General features: G+C 38.4%; 1 protein-coding gene across 1 annotated transcript; it reads left to right on the top strand.

Moving 5' to 3' along the window:
• The first annotated feature begins 52 nt into the window (after window positions 1-52).
• LOC110052746 (cullin-3-like) lies at window positions 53-22,694 on the top strand. The gene is made up of 26 exons (XM_020758911.2): window positions 53-349; window positions 7,636-7,745; window positions 7,931-8,018; window positions 8,193-8,306; window positions 9,005-9,076; window positions 11,597-11,685; window positions 11,841-11,955; window positions 12,294-12,347; window positions 12,445-12,522; window positions 12,641-12,737; window positions 13,049-13,200; window positions 13,573-13,659; window positions 14,019-14,108; window positions 14,757-14,825; window positions 15,243-15,344; window positions 15,907-16,014; window positions 16,636-16,760; window positions 17,099-17,150; window positions 17,638-17,679; window positions 17,830-17,931; window positions 18,508-18,625; window positions 19,319-19,387; window positions 19,471-19,543; window positions 20,189-20,258; window positions 21,146-21,252; window positions 21,775-22,694. Exons 1-26 carry the CDS (start codon window positions 296-298, stop codon window positions 21,797-21,799), a joined length of 2,262 nt encoding a protein of 753 aa, XP_020614570.2. The 5' UTR covers window positions 53-295; the 3' UTR covers window positions 21,800-22,694.
• Window positions 22,695-23,162: the final 468 nt, after the last annotated feature.

Here is a 23,162-nt window from a genome sequence, read left to right as displayed (position 1 = left end):
CAGGCCTTCATCGCGCAAGCGTCTGCGCAGGCGCAAATGATTGCATGACGTCAGTTCTAAATGCATTGTGGGTTATTTAATGGCTCCGGTTTGTCCACTGCTGTAAAGCAAAATGGAGGCTGACATCTTGCCAGTGACTTGAGAATTGCAAGGGGAAATGACACCCTAAAGCTCCAGATTTCGATGTGTGGAAAGAAGGTTGTTTGTTTTAACGAAAATCGTCGAAATTTGTAGAAGCTGTCACAGAAAGAAAAGGTTTTGTGCGGAAGGGAGTTGCTTTCAACAGATTTCGAAAATGAGTATGCGAACTGGGAAGAAAGACACAAAGATGAGGATTCGGGCTTTTCCGGTAAGCATAAACTTGTTCAGCAACCTTAAAAAAAGTTTAATTATGCGTTTAACGTTAATGCAGTCGACTATAGTGTAGAAATTTGTTTTTATTTTCCTCGTATGAAACAATAACTTAAGGTATTCGGGCGTTTATATGTCGAGCAAGTCGTATTTTGGCGCGATTTGCACCCGATTCAAAAAGCTTGATTTATTTACACTGTAAGGTAATATTAAAGTATTGATATTTGGTCGCAAACTGATCACTTACGCCAGATTACAAAAATATTGCTTCGCACGAAGCAGGCCAATTTTATTCAATTTTGCACTTTGTACATTGCGGAAGTTTGGTTGCATTTACAAATTATGCATTTCTATTCTTGGGTTCTCATCATTTTCACACATATTTCGAGGTTTTCATATCTTTATTGACAAATTTCTATTGACCTTTCCCTAATATCGTTGTTGTTCATAATTGTAAATGTGTCCTTGGGGTGCAAAGAGAGTCAGTTTCCAGCTCGCTCTTTGGCCAGGCTGTAACTGGAATGTTTAGCCACTAACTTGAAAAAAATTAACCCACAGGCGTAATTAATTAGTAATACTTTGATCTCTGTAAAGTTCTTCTCTTTTGAATTTTCTGAAAATTTATCCCCAAAAACTTCACTTGGCGATTCTGACCTTCACCTTCCCATCAGACAGGTGAATGATACAAACTACTACTCTAGCAGCAAAATCCACTAGCTCCAGCTATTGGGCATGACTTTCGTTCCATCCTGCATTTTGCAAATTTGCTAGTGCAAACACAAAACGCTTTGGAAGATTTTACTTATTATGGGTCAGGTTGCGTAACTCATATTTTAACCGTTTAACTGGCAGATTTTTCAAGGAAATTCCATCACCCACAGCATATAAAAATGTAAATGTAAAAATATGTAATTTGTTTACCAACAGAGCACCAAGGAGTTCACAAGAACTCGTTCAGAACCCGTGCATTCCAGGATTGTTCTAATCCTTATAAATCATAACTCAAATGGTTCAGTACAAAATTTTCTTTCAAGTGGAGTACTATAAACTGAAGTACAAGGTAATTAATGCCTATCCTTTTCCAAATTGCTTTGAATTTCCACTCTTAGTGTCATCATCATTTCTCAAATTCTGACTTCCTCCTTCTAACATTGCCATGTTGAGCTGAGAGAACTTATTTACTTTCCTTGGAACATTCTTCTACAAAATCAAAGATTTGTTCACAAAATGATGATTCACTGATAAGAAGTAGTCCTGGGTTTACTCTTCAAGACTCAAAGATGTTAAAAAATAACAATATTATTTCTATGCATAAATCCAAGCAAATTGAATCTAAGCAGTAGTTTGAAATTGTTGTGAAAACCAAAACACACCCTATACCTTGTGTAATCTCACTGGAACAGTACAGGGACTTGATGAGGGTACTCTAAAGGGCTTTTCCTCCAAAGAGCTGTTCCCCCCACACAGGTGTCACGTCCAGGGCTCTGCTCTAGAAGCACCCAGGTTCCACAGGCAACTAACTTTTGCGTTTGGGTGACTGGAAAAACTTACTTTTTTCATAGAAAGTTTAAGGTTTAAAATGGACTAGCCCTAAAAACAAGTGATACATTTTATGCTTTCTGAAGGGCATTGTATACCATAAACCCAGAACTTTAAACCTAAAAATATATAAATGTCCTGATGTAGGAAAATTGGTGTGATTGGTCATGGAGCCAACATACCATATATTAGCCATTTGAGAAATGAACAGTGAAAATGACCAACCTAGCCTCCATTATGGTCAGCCCAATGCCATATGTGAGAATTTGTGTGGCTGATGACTAATGCTTATTTCAGGCATGTAAAATGACCTGTTCCTATGGCACATGCCCCTTAAAGCAATGAGAATATTTCAAACTGAAAAGGCATAGAATGAGATTTTTGAGAGAAAATATGTTACTTTGAACATTTATCAACATAAAAAAATTACCTGTGAGAACATGACTCACACAAGAATAGTATGTAAGAATTATAACCATCACTCAGCCCACATAAAAAAACGGCTGCTCTCACTGCTTTTGTAAGTGTCTTTAAGTTCCATCTGACCTCTGTTTGTTCTTGATTAAGATATGTCCTATCAAGCTACAACTATGGCTATTGGTTATGAGAATGGTGATAGCTTTTAACTAGTCTTAAATGGCACCAATTTACTCATGATGGTTTATTTTAGAAATCAAAACCCTATTTTTAGATTTCTACTTTGCATAAAATATTTTATACCATCTTATACCTGTGAATTTAAATTCTAAATTGACCAGAGGTAATTCTGACAATTTTGAATATCAAATACAATAACCTAAAACATATCTGTATTCTACATGTACTTACTAGGAAAGAGTTTGCCTGTTAATGTATGCGTCCAAGATGGCTGCAACACGCTTCCTTGCTCCTGTAATTTTTTCGATTTTTATTTGTTTTTCATTTGATGTTTGTTTGCCTGGCATCAATTTTCGTTTTTTAAAGACACTCCTATCTTATCTTCAAAGTTTTATGGTCTTCCACTGATCGTTACTACTGTGGACAGTAGGAACAAAATTACACGCTCGTTTTGTACATGGCACAAACGTGGTCATCTTTCGATTGCCGTGCCTTCGACAATGGACCTGACGATACACATGGATGTCGAATCTAATCCTGGTCCAAGTCCTTCTTTGACTGAAGGAATACATCGTGAACGTGATGTCAATCCAGGATACAGGTCTTCGAGGTGTTCTACATTAAAGATGACGAATCATGCCTATAACAACTCTACACTTGGTTCGCCATTAGTGCAATTTGTTTCGAGCCCTCTTTGGAACTGTTCACGAAATATGTACTTTCAAGACAATTTCCGCCAAAGGAGATTTAGGGGATCTAGAGCTGGAAGGAAGGTTCAGGAGAAAAGAATGCGCTGCTCATATAATATTCAAACTTTGGTTTCAAATCCAATTTCCCGATCTAAATCTGCATATTCCAGAAAGAATTCTAATTGCTCAAACCACAGCAACTTAACAATAATACCGCGTCAACCGTTTGATAGAGGAAATACATCGGCGACTGGCCCTGTAAATTTCTGCCTTCTTAACACGCGTTCAGTAAACAACAAGACTCTTATCATCAAAGACTTTGTTGCTGAACATTGCATTGATCTACTTGCTGTAACGGAAACATGGTTGCAACCAGAAACTGATAATGAATTTATCATTCGCGATTTATGTCCTACAGGCTATTCATTTCATCATGTTCCAAGATCTGGCCCTGTTCGTGGTGGTGGAGTGGGCTTGTTGTTTCGATCATGCTTTAATATCAAGCTTCAACCACACAGGAAATTTATTTCGTTTGAATACATCGACTTATTATTGAACTTGGTTGATAAAAGTATAAGAATTGTCATTGTTTATCGTCCACCGCCTTCGAATACTAATGGTTTTACACCTGCTATGTTCCTGGATGAATTCTTCACGTTCTTGGAGCAATACGTTACTATTCCTGGCAGCTTATTAATAGTCGGTGATTTCAACTTTCACGTTGATACTTGCGATTCTCAACACGTAGCCACATTCCTTCAGTTGTTGGATGTTTTCAATCTTAATCAGCACACAATTGGATCTACACATAAAGACGGTCACACTTTGGATCTTGTTATCACTAGATCAGATGATGACATTGTTTCTAATTTGTCAATTGATTCTCCTTTTGTTATATCTGATCACGCTGCTGTTCATTTTCATCTGATGCTTAAAAAACCAGTGTTGGAAAAGAAGCTTATCACATTTAGAAAACTTCGTTCAATTGACTTTGATAGTTTTGGTTCTGATGTCACGAATTCTAGTCTTTCGAGTCTCTTTTCCACACCGCTTCCGTGCCTTGATGACTTAATCAGTGAGTATAATGGCATTCTTAGTTCCATACTTGATATCCACGCTCCTGTAAAAACCAAAACAATAACTCTGCGTCCGGCTGCACCTTGGTATTCTGAAGAAATAAACAATTTGAAGAAAGATCGCAGGAGACTGGAGCGGCGTTGGCGAAGGACCAAACTTCCAGTCGACCGCCAGTTGTTTATTGATCAATGCCATGTAGTCAACTTTTTAATTTGTTCTTCCAAGAGAACTTACTACGCTAAGCTGATCAGTGATAATCAGACGGACTATAAACTTCTTTTCAAAACAATTGACAGTCTATTACATAGAAAGTGTGATATACCATATCCGCCCTTCAACTCGCCTTCGGATCTCGCAAATAAGTTCGTCGAGTTCTTTTCTGATAAGATCACCAAAATACGGGTCGACTTAGACAATGCAGCTCTCATCATCCATCAAGTTCCTGAAGTTAACCGGGTCTGTCCTTATACGTTTGATGAGTTCAGTTTGGTAGATGTTGACGAAGTCCGCAAATGTGTTGTGAAATTATCTTCCAAGTCATGTGATCTTGATCCTCTTCCTGGCTATGTCACAAGAAATGCTTTGAGCACACTGCTTCCATTTATCACCAAGATTATAAATACTTCGTTGCAATCTGGCCAAATACCCTCTCAATTAAAAGTTGCTAAGCTACGTCCTCTTCTTAAGAAGCCTTCTCTGGATCACACGCAGTTTTCAAATTATTGCCCTGTTTCGAATCTTACTTTTCTCAGCAAAGCAATTGAGAAGTTGGTTGCTAACCAACTGATCTCCTATGTTAACAACAACAACCTGAATGAGCCATTACAGTCTGCCTACAAACAGTATCATAGCACAGAAACGGCTCTCATTCGCGTGCATAATGACATCCTCACAGCAATTGATAAACGTAGAACGGTAATTTTATTACTTTTGGACCTCTCTGCTGCTTTCGATACTGTTGACCATGATATTCTCCTCTTCCGTCTACAACAGTGCTTCGGAGTTACTGGCAAGCCGTTACCATGGTTTAAATCTTATCTGTCCAATCGCATGCAGTATGTCTCTGTTGATGGTGCAGCTTCCTCAGATCATGCTCTTCAATGTGGTGTTCCACAAGGATCAGTGTTGGGACCCACTTTGTACGTTCTTTACACTTCACCCCTTTCAGACATTGTAAAAAAATTCAACTTGAGTTATCATTTTTATGCTGACGATTCACAACTTTATCTGTCCTTTCAGCCAACTATACCCAGTGATAAGGATTTAGCTGTGTCCAACATCGAGCGCTGTGTACGTGAGATTGATCACTGGATGTTGATTAATCGTCTTAAACTTAACAAGGATAAGACTGAACTTCTAGTGATCTCCGCAAAACATCTACCGAGACCAACCCTTCAAGAAATCTCTGTCGTCGATGAAACCATCTGCTCGTCACAGAAAGCAAGAAACATCAGTGTCATTTTTGACCATCATTTTCGTTTTAATGAACATATTGCAAGTATTTGCAAATCATCTTTTTATCATCTCTGTAATACCAGCAATATAAGGAAGTACCTGTCATCGACCACCACTGAAATACTTGTTCATGCGTTTGTTTCTTCAAAATTGGATAACTGTAATTCTCTACTCTATGGCTTACCAAACTGTCTTTTAAAAAAGTTACAGCACGTCCAGAATGCCGCTGCTCGTCTCATCACCCTTTCTAGAAAACATGAACACATCACACCTATTTTGTTTAATCTCCACTGGCTTCCTGTTAACTATCGTATCATCTTTAAAATTCTACTCATCACATACAAGGCCCTAAACGATCTGGCACCTTCATACGTTCGTGATCTTCTCACTCCTTACACTCCGTCTCGTCAGCTACGTTCATCTTCTAAAGAACTTCTTTCCATTCCGCACTTCAATTTGAAAACATATGGCGCAAGATCTTTCTCTGTAGCAGCTCCTACACTCTGGAACACTCTTCCGTCTGACATCAAGAACAGCTCCTCAGTGTCCCTTTTTAAACATAAACTAAAATCGTTCCTTTTTAAAAAAGCATTTTTATAACTCTTTAGCGACATTTTTTTATTTTTACTTTATTAGTCTTAAGTGTTTTTAATATTTCTAACTGTAAAGCGCTTTTGAACTTTTAGGATATTGGCGCTATATAAATATTTTATTATTATTATTATTATTATTATTATTATTGCCTGTATTCTGTGCTAACTTGTAAACAAAATGCTTGTCATATCAAAAATTTTAAATCCAGTTGCCCAGTAGGCCAGTACATTTCAGTTTTCAGTTACCCCCACTAAAATATTACTTGCTTGATAGGCACGCAATCTTCATGCCTCATCGACTACATCATTTACTGGAAACTGTCTGTAACCAAGTTTGCTTGGATTTTGAATTAATCCATGCTTTCAACTGATTGTTTTGCTCATGTTGCAGTGTTAAGATTTGAAATTGTTTTTGATTGGAAATTATCACTAACAAGACTATTGAGGCTAATTTCACTTGCCCAGCAGACCACAAAACTCCCATTTTCACTTGCCCCGGGAAGTTGGACCTGGGTTTTTTCCTGCCCTGGTTTGTTCTCCCTGGTCAAGTGGGTGGGTGGTAATCTCCATCCATACTTGAACCCAAATGATTTGGTTTTCCTTGTAAGGCTGTTTTTTTCCTGTCCATCATGTCGTGGTTATTTATTATTTTTTTTTAATTGATAAAAACATATTACAATATTGCAACAAATTACAAAAGTAGTACAGAAAAGAGGGTTGTTACAACTGATAATATTCTAATGAAAAATAGTTGATAATATATATGGTAGTAAATATTACAAAAAATATGTCTCTCTAGCTTTGTAAAAATGTATATAGCTGGGGGAAAGGGCAACATAGTCACGTCAAGTCATTTGTCTATTTCAAGCTGGATAATAAATTTAGATATGAATTCAGAAGTATCTTGTTTCTTTTGCATTGTTTTGCAAGCATAGTGGTATTGCTTTGCGTATAACAGAAGAAGACGCAAATCCTTTGTTTGGTTATCAGAAAGATTGGTGTTTGGTGGTGGTAAATTGAGAAAGCATTGTACCTGGGTTAGGCTGACATTGATTTGGTGTAAACTATTGAACCATTGAAGAGACTCGTCACATAATTTCAAGAGAGATTGACAATCAAAGAATGCATGTTCAATAGAGTCATTTTCACCACACAGAACACATTTGACACAGTCAGTTATTCCAAATCGAGTAAGTTCTTCATTAGTGACTAATATTCTGTGCAACAACTTGAAATAGAATTGTCTTAACTTATTATCCCGAGTGATTTTATAATTGTTTTGGATACAGTGGGTGAAATGTCATGGTTATACAATAATATTTTTCCCTGATTAGATGACTATGGATGACAAGTATGTCGAAGACATCTGGAATTTATTAAAGAATGCCATTCAGGAGATTCAGAAAAAGAACAACAGTGGCCTGAGTTTTGAAGAATTGTACAGGTAACATACATGTAAAATGACTTAATTCAGTTGGAAACACAAATGTTTTGTTTAATATGCATTGGGAACAATCAAATCTCACTGTGACGATCTTCAATCTATTTTAAATGTTTTCTTTATGGATACACCAATAGTGAGAACAATGTCATTGATGCCCTGTTAATGGCAACTTTTGATTTGAGCAGGAATGCTTATACCATGGTGTTGCATAAGCATGGAGAGAGGTTATACTCTGGACTCAAACAAGTTGTAACAGAACATCTGGTAGAAAAGGTATGAACATCTTTTATTTGAAGAGAGAAAAGCTGTTAGTACATAGTGATTGTACAAATATAACATTCAGTTCTTGCTTTATCGCAGTTTAGCATCTGGTCATCGATGGAACAAATTTTACAAAGTGTTCAATTTGAAAAGTTATTATATTTTGTGTTGGTTCATTTCTTTAAGATACGCAAAGATGTAGTGGTCTCACTCAACAATAATTTCCTGGATACATTGAATGCAGCTTGGACTGATCATCAGACATCAATGGTGATGATTAGAGATATTCTCATGTACATGGTATGTTTACAAACAAAATGAAAACTTCACACATTTAATTGTGATATCTTAATTTTGCACTTGTGTAGCATGGCCCCTGTTATACTTGGCAATCTTTCTTGATCCTTGTCTCGCAAGAGACATTCCATAGTGTAATACCTTCTAAAACAAACATTCTTGCAATATTTTTCTTGCAGTAAGCATTGTGCATTGTTTACTGCAACAGAAATGTTGTAAGGAACATTCATACCAGACAACTTTTTGCACAACTTTTGTCACAATAAATTGTCAACAAGCTACAAGAAATATTAAGCATGTCATTGTTTTTATGTGTCACTAATCGGTATAATGTATGACACATGTGCACACGTGTCTTTTGCTTCGCTTTTGGGAAATTGGTCATATAAGTGTGGGGGGAAACCTCTCCCTCTTCCTGCATGATTAATACACAGTGAGTGATATTTATATCTGTTGTTAAACAAGATGTCCCGCACAAACCGTATTAAAATGTCAAAAGATTAATTGCGTTAATTTGCGTATTATTACCACGTGTCCACTTTGTGAGCTTAGCTGTTGGTTACGCAGCACTGCAGTCCAGTCAGTATTCTCTATTTGTTGAACATTCCAACCTGGCCCCCTTCGCATTTCAACATGCATACTGAATATTCTAGAACACGTTGTTACATTAATGGAATATTTTATTATTATTTTATTTGCAGGATAGAGTATATGTGCAGCAAAATGATGTTGATAATGTTTACAACTTAGGATTAATCCTTTTCAGGGACTTGGTGAGTTATTCATGAAATAACTTAATTTCTCATTTGATAGTTTCCACCTGACACTTCCATTAATGTTTGAAATTTTCCACTGATGTGCTCATATTTGTGGCCAAAAGCTTTTAGGTCATGGGCATGCTGTTGTTAAAATGGTATTTCTCCATACAAGATCCATATATACAGTACCGCTCAAAAGTAAGTTACCACCTTCTCGCGAGACGAGATTCTCGTCTCGAGAGACGCGACTCTCGTCTCGAGAGACGAGACTTTCGTCTCGCGAGACGAGAGTCTCGTCTCGCGAGAGCTTTAAAAAACTGTAAGTACGGTTGCCTGAACTTCTCGCGAGATTTTAATAGCCTATTGTGAAGCAAACAATGCAGCAACAACACAGCGAAACTTTGCGCGATCTGACGAAGCTTTGCTTGCGAGCACCGGCGCCGGATTTCCCATGTTTACCACGTTCATAAAAGATGTAACTCCAGAAATTTTCAACCCACATGGTTTGAGAATGGTATCTGTGAATATATACGCCGCAAATTTTTCAGTTTTCAATCGAAAACATATCGTTCATGACTTCCACGGTGTCCAGACCTGTACGCTGAAATTGCTTCTTTTGCTGGTCGATCCCAGTGGCTTCTTTCGCCAAACTAGCGCTGCGATTTATGAAATCATTAACTTCACTTCAGTAGAAAGGTGCTGTATACATGAAAGACAGGTTAACAGTGACATGTTTAAAAGCAAACACGGACCGTTCAGGACCATTCTTGGCCTTCGAGCGGTTCACAATTTTCATAACCGTGTTTCGATCGCAGATGGACGCGCGTTGCTAACTTTGCAGTTAAGCGAGCTCTGTGACACAGCTTATCTCGCAGCATTTGCTATTAAAAACTCCTATAAAGCCATTTCATTTTTTAAACGTTTCTCTTTGTTTGTAGGGTTCTCCGAAAGTCTTTTATCGATCGATGTACATGTAGGCGAGTTCAACATCAACACAACTAATTTGACTAAAGGATCGCAATCTTTCCATCAATCGCTCAACAGACTTTGTCTCTCTTGGTGAGCGCGTTTAACAAGGAAATTAGGATCAACATAACTTTCAGTATTCAAACTGACGTCTTCTGCGTTCCATTTCACGTTCCAGTTCTTTGAACACTTCTACCACGTGCGATTGTTATTTTAGCAAAGGACGCGTGCATAAAGTCAAAGTCACGTTTTCGATTTGTTATGTAATTAAAAATTCACTTCCTTTCTCGCTGTCAGACGAAACATGTACAGATTTACCGAAGTTCTCTTTCCGGTGGTTAATATTTCGATTTTTATGACTGATTACATTCAATTTTATGGATGAAAACAACGGTTTTACGATTCAAAAGCGAGTTCAAAGGACATGCACACTTATGCAAATTCACTGCGTTACGGACTAAAAATAATCCGTAAACTATTGACACTTTACTCATCGATTGCTCAAGCACTTTCACCAACGTCTTGATTTGAGAATAAAAAGCAATGTTTCCATTCAGTTTCTTCATTTGCGATGATAGTATTGGGTCTTACGAAGCAAGTTTCCACTTAAAAGCTGTCGTTCATATTTACGCAAAGTCAACACGCTGCAATGAAATAATTAAAGCGACCGCCGAACTCGAGTTTCGGCGAACGTCTTTGCCGTTCGTTTTTCATCACTTTCATTTAAGTTTTTCGCCTGTAAGTTAAAGTTGGCTCCCTTGAAGTGGCGTGTGAAACAAGAGCCTGCAAAACCAGATGCTCTCGCGGGGTAAACTTCACCGCGTCGCGAGAATTTAATCGTTTTCTCGCAAGCTAATTGCTTGTAATTCATTCCAAAATATACGCTTCAATGGTTCTCGCGAGACGAGAGTCTCGTCTCGCGAGAAACGAGACGAGAGGTGGTAACTTACTTTTGAGCGGTACTGTAATTAAGTGAACAGTTGATGAGAATAACTAGCGTTACAAGTATGTAAGAGAGGTGTTGTAGCCTTATGGTCAGTGTGCTAGACTCAGGATTGAATGATCCAGGTGGGAGCATGACCCAGTTCATTGCGTTGTGATGCTGGCAGAGCAAGACACTTTTACAAATTGCCTCTCCCATCCAAAAGTAGACACAGGTTTGAGAAAATTGATTGTCTTCAGAGGGGGGAAGGGGGGAAGGGGTGAACTGTGAAGGACTGGCATCCCATCTGTTCGTTCTTGCCACTGAAACTGGAGATAAATTCAAGCCTGATGGTTCAGTATGCTTGAATGTAGAGTTACTTTTACAACTGTCTGAATGTGACACTAACCTCTGAAGGCTGCATAAGGCTCCAAGAAATGTCAGGCTATTGATGGGGAGAGTGGTTGGGCTCAGTACTCTTTATCCAAACTGCAGAGGAAACCTGGGACAAACTATTTTAAGTAGTTTCTCTGTCAGAAGTATGGAAAGATTGCAAGGTGCTTAATGCTGTAAATTAGTAAGAAAATTACTCATCTCAACAAGTTCATTGTCAATCAGTCATTCTTGTTATGTTTTGCTGTTTGAAGGTGGTGCGGCATGGTAACATAAGGGATCATTTGTGTCAAACGTTGCTGACACTGGTCAGACGAGAACGCAACGGAGAAGTTGTTGACAAGTAATTACATGTGCACCAGCCTTTGTATTAGATGCGTCTTGTTGTCTTTAACAAATATTGTTCTGTTATGCAGCCATTCAAGTCACAGCTGTATATTTTTGATCCTCTTCTTCAACATTCAATTAAAAAATTTATTTGTTGTTTTCATTGTAAAGGATGGCCATCAGAAATGCTTGTCAGATGCTTATGGTATTGGGTATCGAAAGTAGAAGTGTTTATGAAGAGGACTTTGAGAAGCCATTCCTTGAAGAATCAGCTGAATTCTACAAAGTAAGAACATGACCTCATGACAGGTTTCAGTAAGTAACTGAGCAATGCAGCTGAACCATATATACTTTTACTGGATCTCAACTTTCCAGACTTTTTTATCATTTGCATGTTTTCCGTGGGGAGAAAGTGTAGTTCCTTTACAAACACATTTTTGTTAAAATCAAGGTTGTTACTGCTCTGTTGCTGTCTACCTCCTGATGTATATGACTGAAGTAGAAGAGATTGTTGCGCATATTTCTTGCCGTTTTGCAGTCATTGTGTGGTTCAACTTCACATGGCTCCTAGTTGTGTGCAAGTAATTATACTTACTATTTTTTGCTTGATTTGTTTCTCAACAGTTAGAAGGTCAAAAGTTCCTTGCAGAAAATAGTGCATCAGTATATATTCAGAAGGTTTGTAAGCTTGAAGCATGGAAAATTAGTTTTGTTTTTAATGTGTAAATTCTGATTGGTTTGGAGGTAGAGTTGACTTCCAATGATTTTCCGTCAGGTTGAAGTAAGGATTAATGAAGAATCTGAACGGGCCAAGCATTATCTGGACCCTTCAACTGAGGATCCTATTGTAAAGGTAACCATCTTCACTTCTAAATGGCTGTAGTGATGATACCTAGTTTGTACATTGCATGTGTGCAAAGAGGAAGAAAATTTTTAGTTATTAGTTTGAAAAAGAATGATTTTCCTTGCAGGTTGTGGAGGAGGAGTTAATACGCAAGCACATGAAGACAGTGGTTGAAATGGAGAACTCTGGTGTTATTCATATGCTCAAGCACAATAAAATAGAAGGTTTGTTTGTTTCCAACTTGCACTTTGGTACTAACGATGATTTTATTTCCCCACAATGTCATTTTGATGTCAAAAGTATATTACAATCAAAATGACTGAAATTCTATGATTTACTTTTACTAATCCAAAACTGTTTTGGTCCTCAACATTGAATGTAATTATGAATCATAATTTACCTGAGTGAGTACTTTTTGACTTGAATTGCCTCTTAGCATCACTGCTGACATTAACTTGGAACTAGCAAGGGTTTAAAGAAACTTCCAAGGAAATCAACAATCTGAATATTCATTGCACTTTTGTTCTACTTACAGATCTGGCGAGAATGTACCGTCTGTTTGTCAGAGTTAAGGATGGGTTGAAGACAGTGTGTGACTGTATGAGAGGATATTTGCGTGAACAAGGGAAAGCTCTTGTTGTTGAAGAAGAAGGGGAAAGTGGTAAAAATCCCATCACCTACATTCAGGTTAGACTGTGTACTTTATCACGATTCCTTTTCGTGTATAGTTTACAAAACAGACAATATTACTACATAGTTTCATGCTAAGAAAAATGCTCTACTGGTAACAATATTGTTCTGGAAAAGTTGCCAAATTAACAATCCACTCTCATAACTTTGCAATAATAATACTTTATTTATATAGCGCTGAAACGTACTGAAAATGAAATGGCAATGGCAGTTAACGAGATGAAAAAAGAATTTGACCCCACAACATTTGTCAAATATTTTTTGTGTAGACCTTTTTTGTTTCATTGCCATCAATGTTTAGTCTTGATCAATGTGTTTGGACAAGGTTCTTTTGCCTAACTGACTGTTTTTGTTTTGTTTTTATCTCAGAGTCTTCTAGACTTAAAAGACAGATTTGATCATTTCTTGAACAATTCCTTCAGTAATGACAGACTATTCAAGCAGGCGATATCTTCAGTAAGTTGTAACTGTTTCAGTGGTCTTTTGCTTGTTTCGTGGGAATGCTTAATGTTGTACCTCACTCCGGCAAGGTTCTTCCTAGCAAATACAGTCATCACAGCTGTGTGCCAGTTTATTTGACGCTGAACACCGCGAGTTAAATCATGATCATGAAGTGACATAACATCCATATTAAGATCATAACTTTATTGGTAGATCATCTCTGACTAGGTGGTACTTAAGACATAAATTTATGGGATGTTGTTATCAATGTAACTGGATCATTGCCATAAATATGTCTAGACATGTACCAATAGTAGATTGTAACTTGACTTCTTGTTCAAGAAATTAATCAACTATTTTTGCACCACTTACAGGAATTTGAACATTTTCTCAATCTCAATGGAAAATCACCTGAATTTTTGTCCCTTTTCATTGACGACAAGCTAAAGAAAGGAGTGAAGGGGGTAAGCTGAACATTAAGTTTTCCTTTTTAGCCTTTTTACAGGAGGCAGGCAGTGTTACACAGGCTATTTGGGATATCTGTAAAATTTTATCTCTCTCATTGCAGCAACAGTCTAATAAAAGTGCACGAGCAATGCAAACTGCAACTAATCTTGTGCGTTCACTTACCACATTCACACTCATTCTGAGTTGACCTTGCTCATTGTAACTTTTGTGCTGAACTCCAGATTAAGTACAGGTTCATGTTTGAGCCAGGCCAGTGGAATATCATCTCTTCTAAGCAGGTCATTTTAAAAAAAATCAAATTAGCTACAGAATTGGAAAACTTTGGCTTCAAGTAGGCCATTTCCAAATTACCTCTAGCCTCTTTTGCAAAGCGAGTCTCGGTGCTCATCCTTTCATATGAAAACAAGATTTCATTCACATGCAAATTAAGCTCATTTTGATATGAATGGTTGTGCACCAGGCCTCGCTTTGATGGAGAGGCTTATGGCAACTCGGAAATGGGCTGTTGACTGCGCATTCATACTTAAGGAAAATGTAGCTATTCATATGATACATGTATATGCATTGCTGCTACATACACGGGTGTTAAGAGAAAGAAATTACTGAAACCCTTCTGTAATAGTTTTGTTTGCTATTTATTTCAGCTTTCTGAACAAGAAGTAGAAACTGTATTGGATAAATGTATGGTCCTTTTCAGATTTCTTCAAGAAAAGGTAACAGAGGGTAGAGACCACGGGCACTTGTGTCTTAATTATTTGTCTTCTGTTGAAATGTTACCAATGTCATGTGGAACGAACGTTTTATACAGCATTACAGTGCATTTATACAATACACAGGGCAGGATTTAACAACCTACAAATGGCAAAACATGCAAAACACCCACAGTTGACTTTTAAGAGCATTTGATTGTAACTTCACTTTAAAAATGTACATTTTGTGGAATTGAAAAGACTTAGTCTACAAATTAAGGTTAACTAGTTACATGAACAGCTGCAACATTGTGAAACTCAAGGTTTGTCTCTAGTTCATGTAGGTGTTTACACTTTGTTTTCGTGAGTTATTTACACAGTATTGAGCAACTGTAGTACTTTGTAGAAGGGGTGCTAATGACGATGCTCTTGCGTTCTCAGGATGTATTTGAACGATATTACAAGCAACATCTGGCCAAGAGACTTCTCTTAGGAAAGAGCATCTCGGATGACTCAGAGAAAAATATGATCTCCAAGCTGAAGGTTGGCCAGTGATCTAACACAAGACCACGCCCAGTCGTTAAAAGACTGGATAATGCAATCCACAGTATAAATTGCTAAATGTTAAACAAAAAATTGCTAAGTGTTAAACAAAAAACCATGCAATCCGCTGGATAGTGATTTACATGGTGGATAGCATTATCAACCTTTCAAACAACCAGGGCCTAAAGATTAAAATGTAGCTGTTACTAACTTAACCTCAAGTAATGTTGATAGTACTTGGTCAAATTGTGTAATTTAAAAATATTTTAAATAAGTTTTGCACATTTCCTTTCAAAATTAGCATTATAACTAAAATTGCAACACTTGTTTCACATCTACAATGTTGTTTGTTTGTCATTTGATGTTGTTATGCTCATTAAAAAAATGTAAACAATGACAGCAGTAATTGCCTTGTTAACGAAATAGATTATTTGTGTAACTGCAAATGATTGCTAATTACAATGATTTATCGTGGTTTGCCTTTAACTGGATTTTTACTGATTATCAGTGATTGCCGTTAGAAGCAATTATAACCAAAACTTGTAAATGTCTCTCTTCTCAGACCGAGTGTGGCTGTCAATTTACATCCAAACTAGAAGGCATGTTCAAAGACATGTCACTATCACAGTCTACAAATGATGAGTTCAGACAACACATCTCCAACAACCAGGTAAACTAATTATATAAAAAAAAAACATTGATGGGTAGGAGATTTTCCTGAAGTGAACTCTGAAATTATTGTGTGTACATAATCTTGGAGAGTACATTATTTGCGAAAAAAAAATTGGGACGATTTTAATTTTGGACAAAGAGTCCGAAATAAAACCTTCCGAAATTTTTAAGCGTACGAAATATTAATATACAGTACATTATAAAGGTTTGTAGTAGCTCAAGCTCTTAGTTTCCTTTATGTGAACTCTAGTTGAGACACTTCTTCACATACATAACGGCTTGATAGAATTTGTGTTATTTTCTAGCCGGTGTGTTAGTAAAACCTTGAGGGTGCAGTAAAACTATCATCTTTTGGTGTTGCTCAAGACCAATTCATGTTTTCTAATTTACTTGGCTATGTTTCAGCGAAGTGGCCAAACTTGTTGTCCGAAATTTGTGCGAGATGAGACAACAAGTGTCCGAAAGTTAAAAGTCCAAAACTTTTTGCAAGTAATGTACTTTATTTTGTTCTAGACCATTTTTGTGATGGATTATGCCGTATGCGCATAATTACTTTATGTTCAGTTATGAAAATAAAAGTGTTTTGCAAGGTTGATTTACGAACTTTCTTGACATTTAGATAAATCTTATGGGAATAGATTTGGTGGTGAGAGTTCTCACAACAGGGTTCTGGCCAACCCAGGCTTCCTCGCCAAAATGTACAGTTCCTCCTCAGGCCCAGCACGCTTTCGACTGTTTCAAAAGGTAAAATAATCTGTACAATGCAGAAAGATTATCAATCCAAACCCTCTTTACTGCTTAGTGCTAACCCATTTGATAACATTCTCACCAAACAAAAGGTTTAATGGAAAAAAAAAAAAGTAGAACAATAGCTGTGCACGTGCGTTATGAATCTTTGTCCATTTTTTGCCGTCCTCTGCAAAACAAGAATGCTGCCAGTAAAGATTCAGTCTTTGCGCTCTTGCCAATTGTGACACAACAAAACTGTTAGACATGTTGCAAGAAAATTTACTTCACGCCATTCCATTACATTAACGTTGGTTTAGTAATGGTATTGGTTTGACTGTATGGTTTTTTTCTAGGTTTTATTTAGGTTGTCACAGTGGAAGGCAGCTGACTCTTCAACCTCAACTAGTAAGAACTATTTTGTCAGTTTGTGGCAAATATTCTAGAATATAGAATCATTATTTGTGAAAAGACAAACAGGACTGAATTAAGGGTTTCTTGTCATATATGTCGTGAATTATGTTAGACTTTTCAGTAACCAGATCAACGAGAAACGACAGTTGATGTTACCCTCAATCCTAAGGGAAGAGAGTTGAACGAAACTGTTTTCTTAAACTCTCAGTGATTACCAACGGCGCTTGATTGATCAAGCTGAGATTACACTGAAAGAGCTGACATCCGCTGTCAAACAAGTGAAAAATACTATGGACTTGCAATCTTGTAAACGTTCACAGTTGTTGCGAGTGCATGAGAGGCGTTGAGAACGCAAAAAGTTGTTGGTCAAACAAAAGCAAAAATTGGTGCTCTTGCACCTTAAGTACTTGGTTGATCTAGCCTTAATTCTTTTGCCTTTTCCCGTCGTGAATTGATTTAGAGTTTCGTTTCTTGTTGATAGGGAACAGCCGAGCTCAATGCGACCTTTCCACCTTCCAGGAAAGTAAGTGTCTTGTCACACATTCAACAATGAAATACTTGAGTCCTAATTGTACACATTGATAGGAGCACGACCAGCACTTCATCATTCATTAGCTTCTTGTCCTACGATTTGTCCTCTATTTCAACGCATTGCTTATTAATCTGTTCTTAGGATGGTGGTCCCTCAGAAATTCGTCGCCACATATTTCAAGTATCCTCGTACCAAATGTGTCTGTTAATGTTGTTTAACACTCAAGAGAAGTGGACTTACGAGGTGGGTGTACATGGAGTATTAAGTGAGGGTCCGCCCACACTACGCCGGAGGATTTGAAAACGCAACAATCACCGGTGATTTTGGAGGAAAACTCAGGCAGGGAAATCACGTGATTATCGTGACGTCATCGTTTTCAAAAAGCTCCGTTTTCAAAATGTTTTTCATCCACACTAAAACGCAAAGCCGGCGTTTTCAAATTCCTCCGGTCTGAAGAGCGTTTTTGAAGAGCTCCGTTTTCATGACGGATTAGTGTGGATGGTACGCCTAACAGTAGAAATAAAGCTGTCTTTAAAGTTTTCGAATTTCTCCGCCGTAGTGTGGACGGGGCCGAAGTACATTATTTGATTTCAATAACACGGGGAGTGGATAAATGTTCACAAACGAGTATGATTACTTGACCACGTAAGCCCGTATGGAATCTGATGGTGGAGGAAGTCTGGGTCGAGTCTTCTCCTTCGCTTGAAATGGCCGTCCAATCCCGTCCAAGTTGTGTTCGTGAGACTGCTCAAGTTTGTATTACTTCCTAAGACAATTCCAAGATGAAAGTCACCCTATTGTCTTATTTATACTTTGCAGGAAATTAGTCAGCATACAGAAATTCCCGAAAGAGATTTAAACCGAGCGTTGCAATCACTAGCGTGTGGAAAAGCAACACAACGAGTTCTTACTAAAGACCCAAAAGGAAGAGATATTTGTGAGTAGAGGATTTGAACTCTTATCCTTACCTCTGTAAAATGGATCACATTACAGTGAAACCCCTTGGCAGGCTTTGAGTTGCTTCTCAGTTCAGTAGCTCTTATCCGAGACCGGAAATTTCTTTCACGTCTGTGTTATCGGGCGTGTTTTTTATTAGCCGCGTCATTTCTACTGCAGAAACCTATCAACTCGAGAGTGTGTGTAAGATAATGCCAATAATGTTTGTGGCTTGAACGAACGAACGAACGAACTTCATTTAAGTGTCCGAGTATTTAGCTTAAATAGCTAATTGTGCACACAGTTAAAAAAAGAAAATAATTGAAGAGATAAATGGACAAGAGATATAATTTTGGGTTCTGTCCTCGTGTACCGGTTCACAAGAACCGATACAAAAGACCCAACAATGTTCAACAGTTAAACAAAGGTTCGTTAAGAAAGGAGTACAATGGTTATTCCCTCTGTGTACCAGTACACCAGGACACAACCTAATTTTGTACAGGTAGGTTAATATGTTAATTGGCCTAATTCTTGTACTCTAAAGGGAATTCCAATCGTAATAGTAAGTGCACCGATTGGAGTACAATTCAGGTGCTAATCAGGCGAGTAATTTCAAAATCGGACGGAGACCGATTTGAAATCAGGTGCTGTGTAAGTTACAGTGTAACAATTTTTCTCTTGTTTCTCCTCGCAGCCACTACCGATGTGTTTTCAGTGAATGAACAATTTACGTCCAAGTTACACAGAGTCAAAATACAAACAGGTAAAAGTCAGCCATGACTAGACTGGGATTTTCTGACCGGTTTTGTTGTTGCTTCTTTGTTGAACGTTTGTTTTTGTCCACAGTTCTCGCTAAAGGTGAAATGGAACCCGAGAGAAAGGAGACCAGAAGTAAAGTCGACGAAGACAGAAAACATGAGTATCCTTTTAAGAGTTGTTACACGTATATAGTTCCGGCATGCCCAGCCCATAGAGGTTAGCGTTTTATTATTTCGGACAAAATTAAACTGAAGAAGGTTTCCGAACCCTATATTTCACTCGGTACGCAAGACATTTCGGTGCGAAGACATTCTTTTTCGCAAACCTACTTTACATATTGCATCCATATAAGCAAGAGAGCCTTTCAGCAGGCAGGGGGAGACTTATTTTCTTAACAGTAAAAGGCCGAAAAGAATGTTATGCTTGCCCAAGTATAAATATATCAACCGAACGACATCCTCGCGTACCTTATTACAGTCCGCCGTTCTTTCCACCATTGCAAATCCCATTATTACCTGAGTCCGCATGTTGGGCTAGGGATGCACAGAAAGCTGCGCACTATGTTTTTCCCCTCTGAAGGGGGTATAACTGAGGTACTGGCGAATTAAATGCTGGGGCACACTCGCCATTCGTCAGAGAAAAAATATCAATTTGTGCCCGGGCGACATTACTCCCCCAAAACGTTTTTTAATTTGTCGTTGTTTTCGTTGTTTTTAGACCGCTACCACTTGTTGCTTCTCTTGCTTTAAGATTGTACATGTAATAGTTCCAGGAGCACTGTATGTCCTTAACGCGGTGCGTGCAGAATCGAAGCTGCCATTGTCAGAATAATGAAGGCGCGTAAGAAGAGACCACATAATCTTTTGGTTGCCGAGGTTAGTATATACAGTAGTTGTTGTGTCACTAGCTAACTCAAAAATGCATTAACCTCCTCAGTTTACAACAGGTTTGTAGTTCACATGCAGGACCATAGCCATAAAAAGATATGACTGAGGCAATACCATGGTCAAATTCTCTTCCTAGGTATTTAGCAGTTTTAGTTTCCCTGTCCAAAAAATGTTCGCTTGTTTTAAGTTATCTGCGAAAGTCCTGTACAGAAATTTGCAGAGTTCTTTCTGTTATGTGAAATAACGAATTATAGAAAGGCTTGTACTGGGCTTCAACGGAAGAATTCTAAGAGTCTAGCACTCCGATACGCTGGACAACGCAGCGGACTGTTTAAAATGATGTTACGCGGCACAAGTTAATAACTGGGAGAGGGCGGTGGTACTCCCTTATATGGGCTACATAGGTATGTGCGGCCCCAAAGGGTATGGTTTATAGCCGTTTTGGTCAGAAATAGGGTATCGATTTTGGCCATTTGGGTCTCAAATAGGGTTTGGTTTTTGCGCTCTAGTCTTGTATTGGGTATGCTTTTTAGAAGCTACTTTTTCATCATTGTCGATAAGACCGTTAAGAAAAGCCCTTCACAATGTCTTTAACTGAACATTGGTCTGATGGAACTAAGTTATCAAAAGACAGGTCTGAAACAGGGTATTGATTCAAGGGTCAGGTCTTAAATAGGGTATCCAATTTTTAGTCAGGTCATAAAAAGTGTAGGGAAAATCGCAGATTTTGGGGTAAAGGTTTTGGGAGGCGGGTCGCACGCTCCTACCCAATTTTTCTGGGAGTATCCCCCCTGCTAATAACTACGTTTCTACGCTATACATTAGAGAAGAAATACCTTTGGTCACACGCGGTGTGTCCTTGTTGTTCCATTCAGGTAACGGAACAGTTGAAAGCACGCTTCATGCCGAGCCCGCAAGTTATTAAGAAGAGAATAGAAGGTTTGATTGAGCGAGAGTACTTAGCCAGGACACCAGAAGACAGGTTAGTAGCAATCTGAACGAGAACCCTGTGTAAATAAAGGCCTAGAAGAGAAGTGCAAACTCAGTTGTCACAAAAGTACCGGAGTCCTTGACGGGAGGCGAAGCTACCGGTCCGACGCCCCGACGCTCCGACCATTGAGCCACCAGTGAGAGAGCTAGGGAGACTAGTGGCGAGTTAGGTCATTACTGCAAGGGGCAGCTATATGGAAAACTGGTGGTGTGGAGATAAACAAAGAGAGATGAAGGCTTACCTACTAACTAGTTCACTCAAAACATTTCCTTTCTTCAATACCCCTCCACACACCTGGGATGTTTGCTTTTTGTGATTGAGTGGAGTCCCTATTTTTAGAACCTCCTGAATGTTGGAAGCAATTTTGTGCTCCCTTTATGAACAAGGTAATGGAGATGATTTGAATTCCCAATAGACTATAAGCAGCTGCTTTTTTGACCCAACAAGCTGAGCGAGTGTGAATCTATTTTATAGAGCCGTTACGAGTTCGTATCTACTTTGTTACTCTTGCAGGAAAGTGTACGTTTACGTTGCTTAAGCGGGATGTGTCGTCAAACACCATTCCAAACCACATTGTAGTTTGGTCGCCGAGGACATGACTGAATAAATCATTTGGCATCCACCTCTCTTGGGCACGATATCTTTTTAACTTTCATTCTGTCACTTGTTCAAACAAGCTAGCTTCATTTTAACACGAACCTCTGCTGGGGTCCATATTCATTCACGAGCACGTGTTGGTTCAGTGAGGTGCGAAAACGTTCTTCAGTCGGACCTCTGTTATTTTGAGTAAAACTCTTCAAAGGATGGACGAAGAATATTTGTAGCTTAGTATCACCTGATTGTCTTTGGCGTTGTGTGGATGTGGAAAAGTCGTTAGAAATATTCGCGACGTCACATGATAACGGAAAAATCACGCAACGAGGCCGTTCAGCGTTGCATACTGCTTCACGACTCACTGTCCTGTCTAAAACGAAGAGAACCAGACAGCTTTTCATGGTGTCAGTGTATCGAGGAGCTAATATTATAATTAATTGCGAAGTGAAAAGCTACTGTACGTAAACAGCACTAAGCTACAATCGTGCTGAACTTAAGTATTTTTCCATCGTTACATTACAGTTTCCAAAACCGTTATTGATCTTAAGCTTAAGTTCTCAGGGTAGGGAAAGTGCTACAACCTCGATACTTGAAGATGCATCTGACTAACTAGAGAACAAATGCATTTGGGAAATTCAACGGCCTACGCCATTTTGTTACAATTATAGACTCAATTTGTTTTACTTTAATTTTGTAAAGATTGGGCACTGTGCCATTTGTTCAGTGCTGTGGTAGACAGTGATACAAGTTACTGCAGCTTAAGATTGCAGATTAATTGAGTAAGGATTCTTAGGTAAGATCTACAGTATTCGATTTGTGAATAAAATAGAAAAACTGTGGTGCTGTGTTGATTTGTGGATATACACTTAAGAGTACAGTCGAGCTTCCAATAATGGCCAACTCCCTACGCAACGCGGGCCTCTTTGTTTGGTCCGGGCGGACGGTCCATACACTAATTCACTGTTATTTTAACCGCTATACAACGGTCACCTGTCGACAACGGCAAAGGCCACTAAAACGCGTCCCAACTGCCAAAATAACCTCTCGAAAACGGCGAGTTAATCAACGACTGACGAATGATGTGTACAAAACCCCATGCTATATTGTAAAAGGTCACCAGACTTGATCCGTACTGTGCGTCCGCTGGTCTCTGTTTCTGTTTGGTTTCTGTTTTATTGATATATTCTGATTATGTTAGGTATTCTATACTACAATAAGCATTTTTTAAATATATAAATGTTGCAATTGTACCCCGGGCCCCGGAAAAAAACAGCTGTCATATCACCCTACCTGCCCTTAGTGGGGCC

The sequence above is a fragment of the Orbicella faveolata genome, unplaced genomic scaffold (assembly GCF_042242905.1).
Source record: "Orbicella faveolata isolate gen_17 unplaced genomic scaffold, um_ofav_v1 contig_25, whole genome shotgun sequence".
Lineage (NCBI taxonomy): Eukaryota > Metazoa > Cnidaria > Anthozoa > Scleractinia > Merulinidae > Orbicella > Orbicella faveolata.
This window is presented reverse-complemented; position numbering and strand designations above follow the sequence as displayed.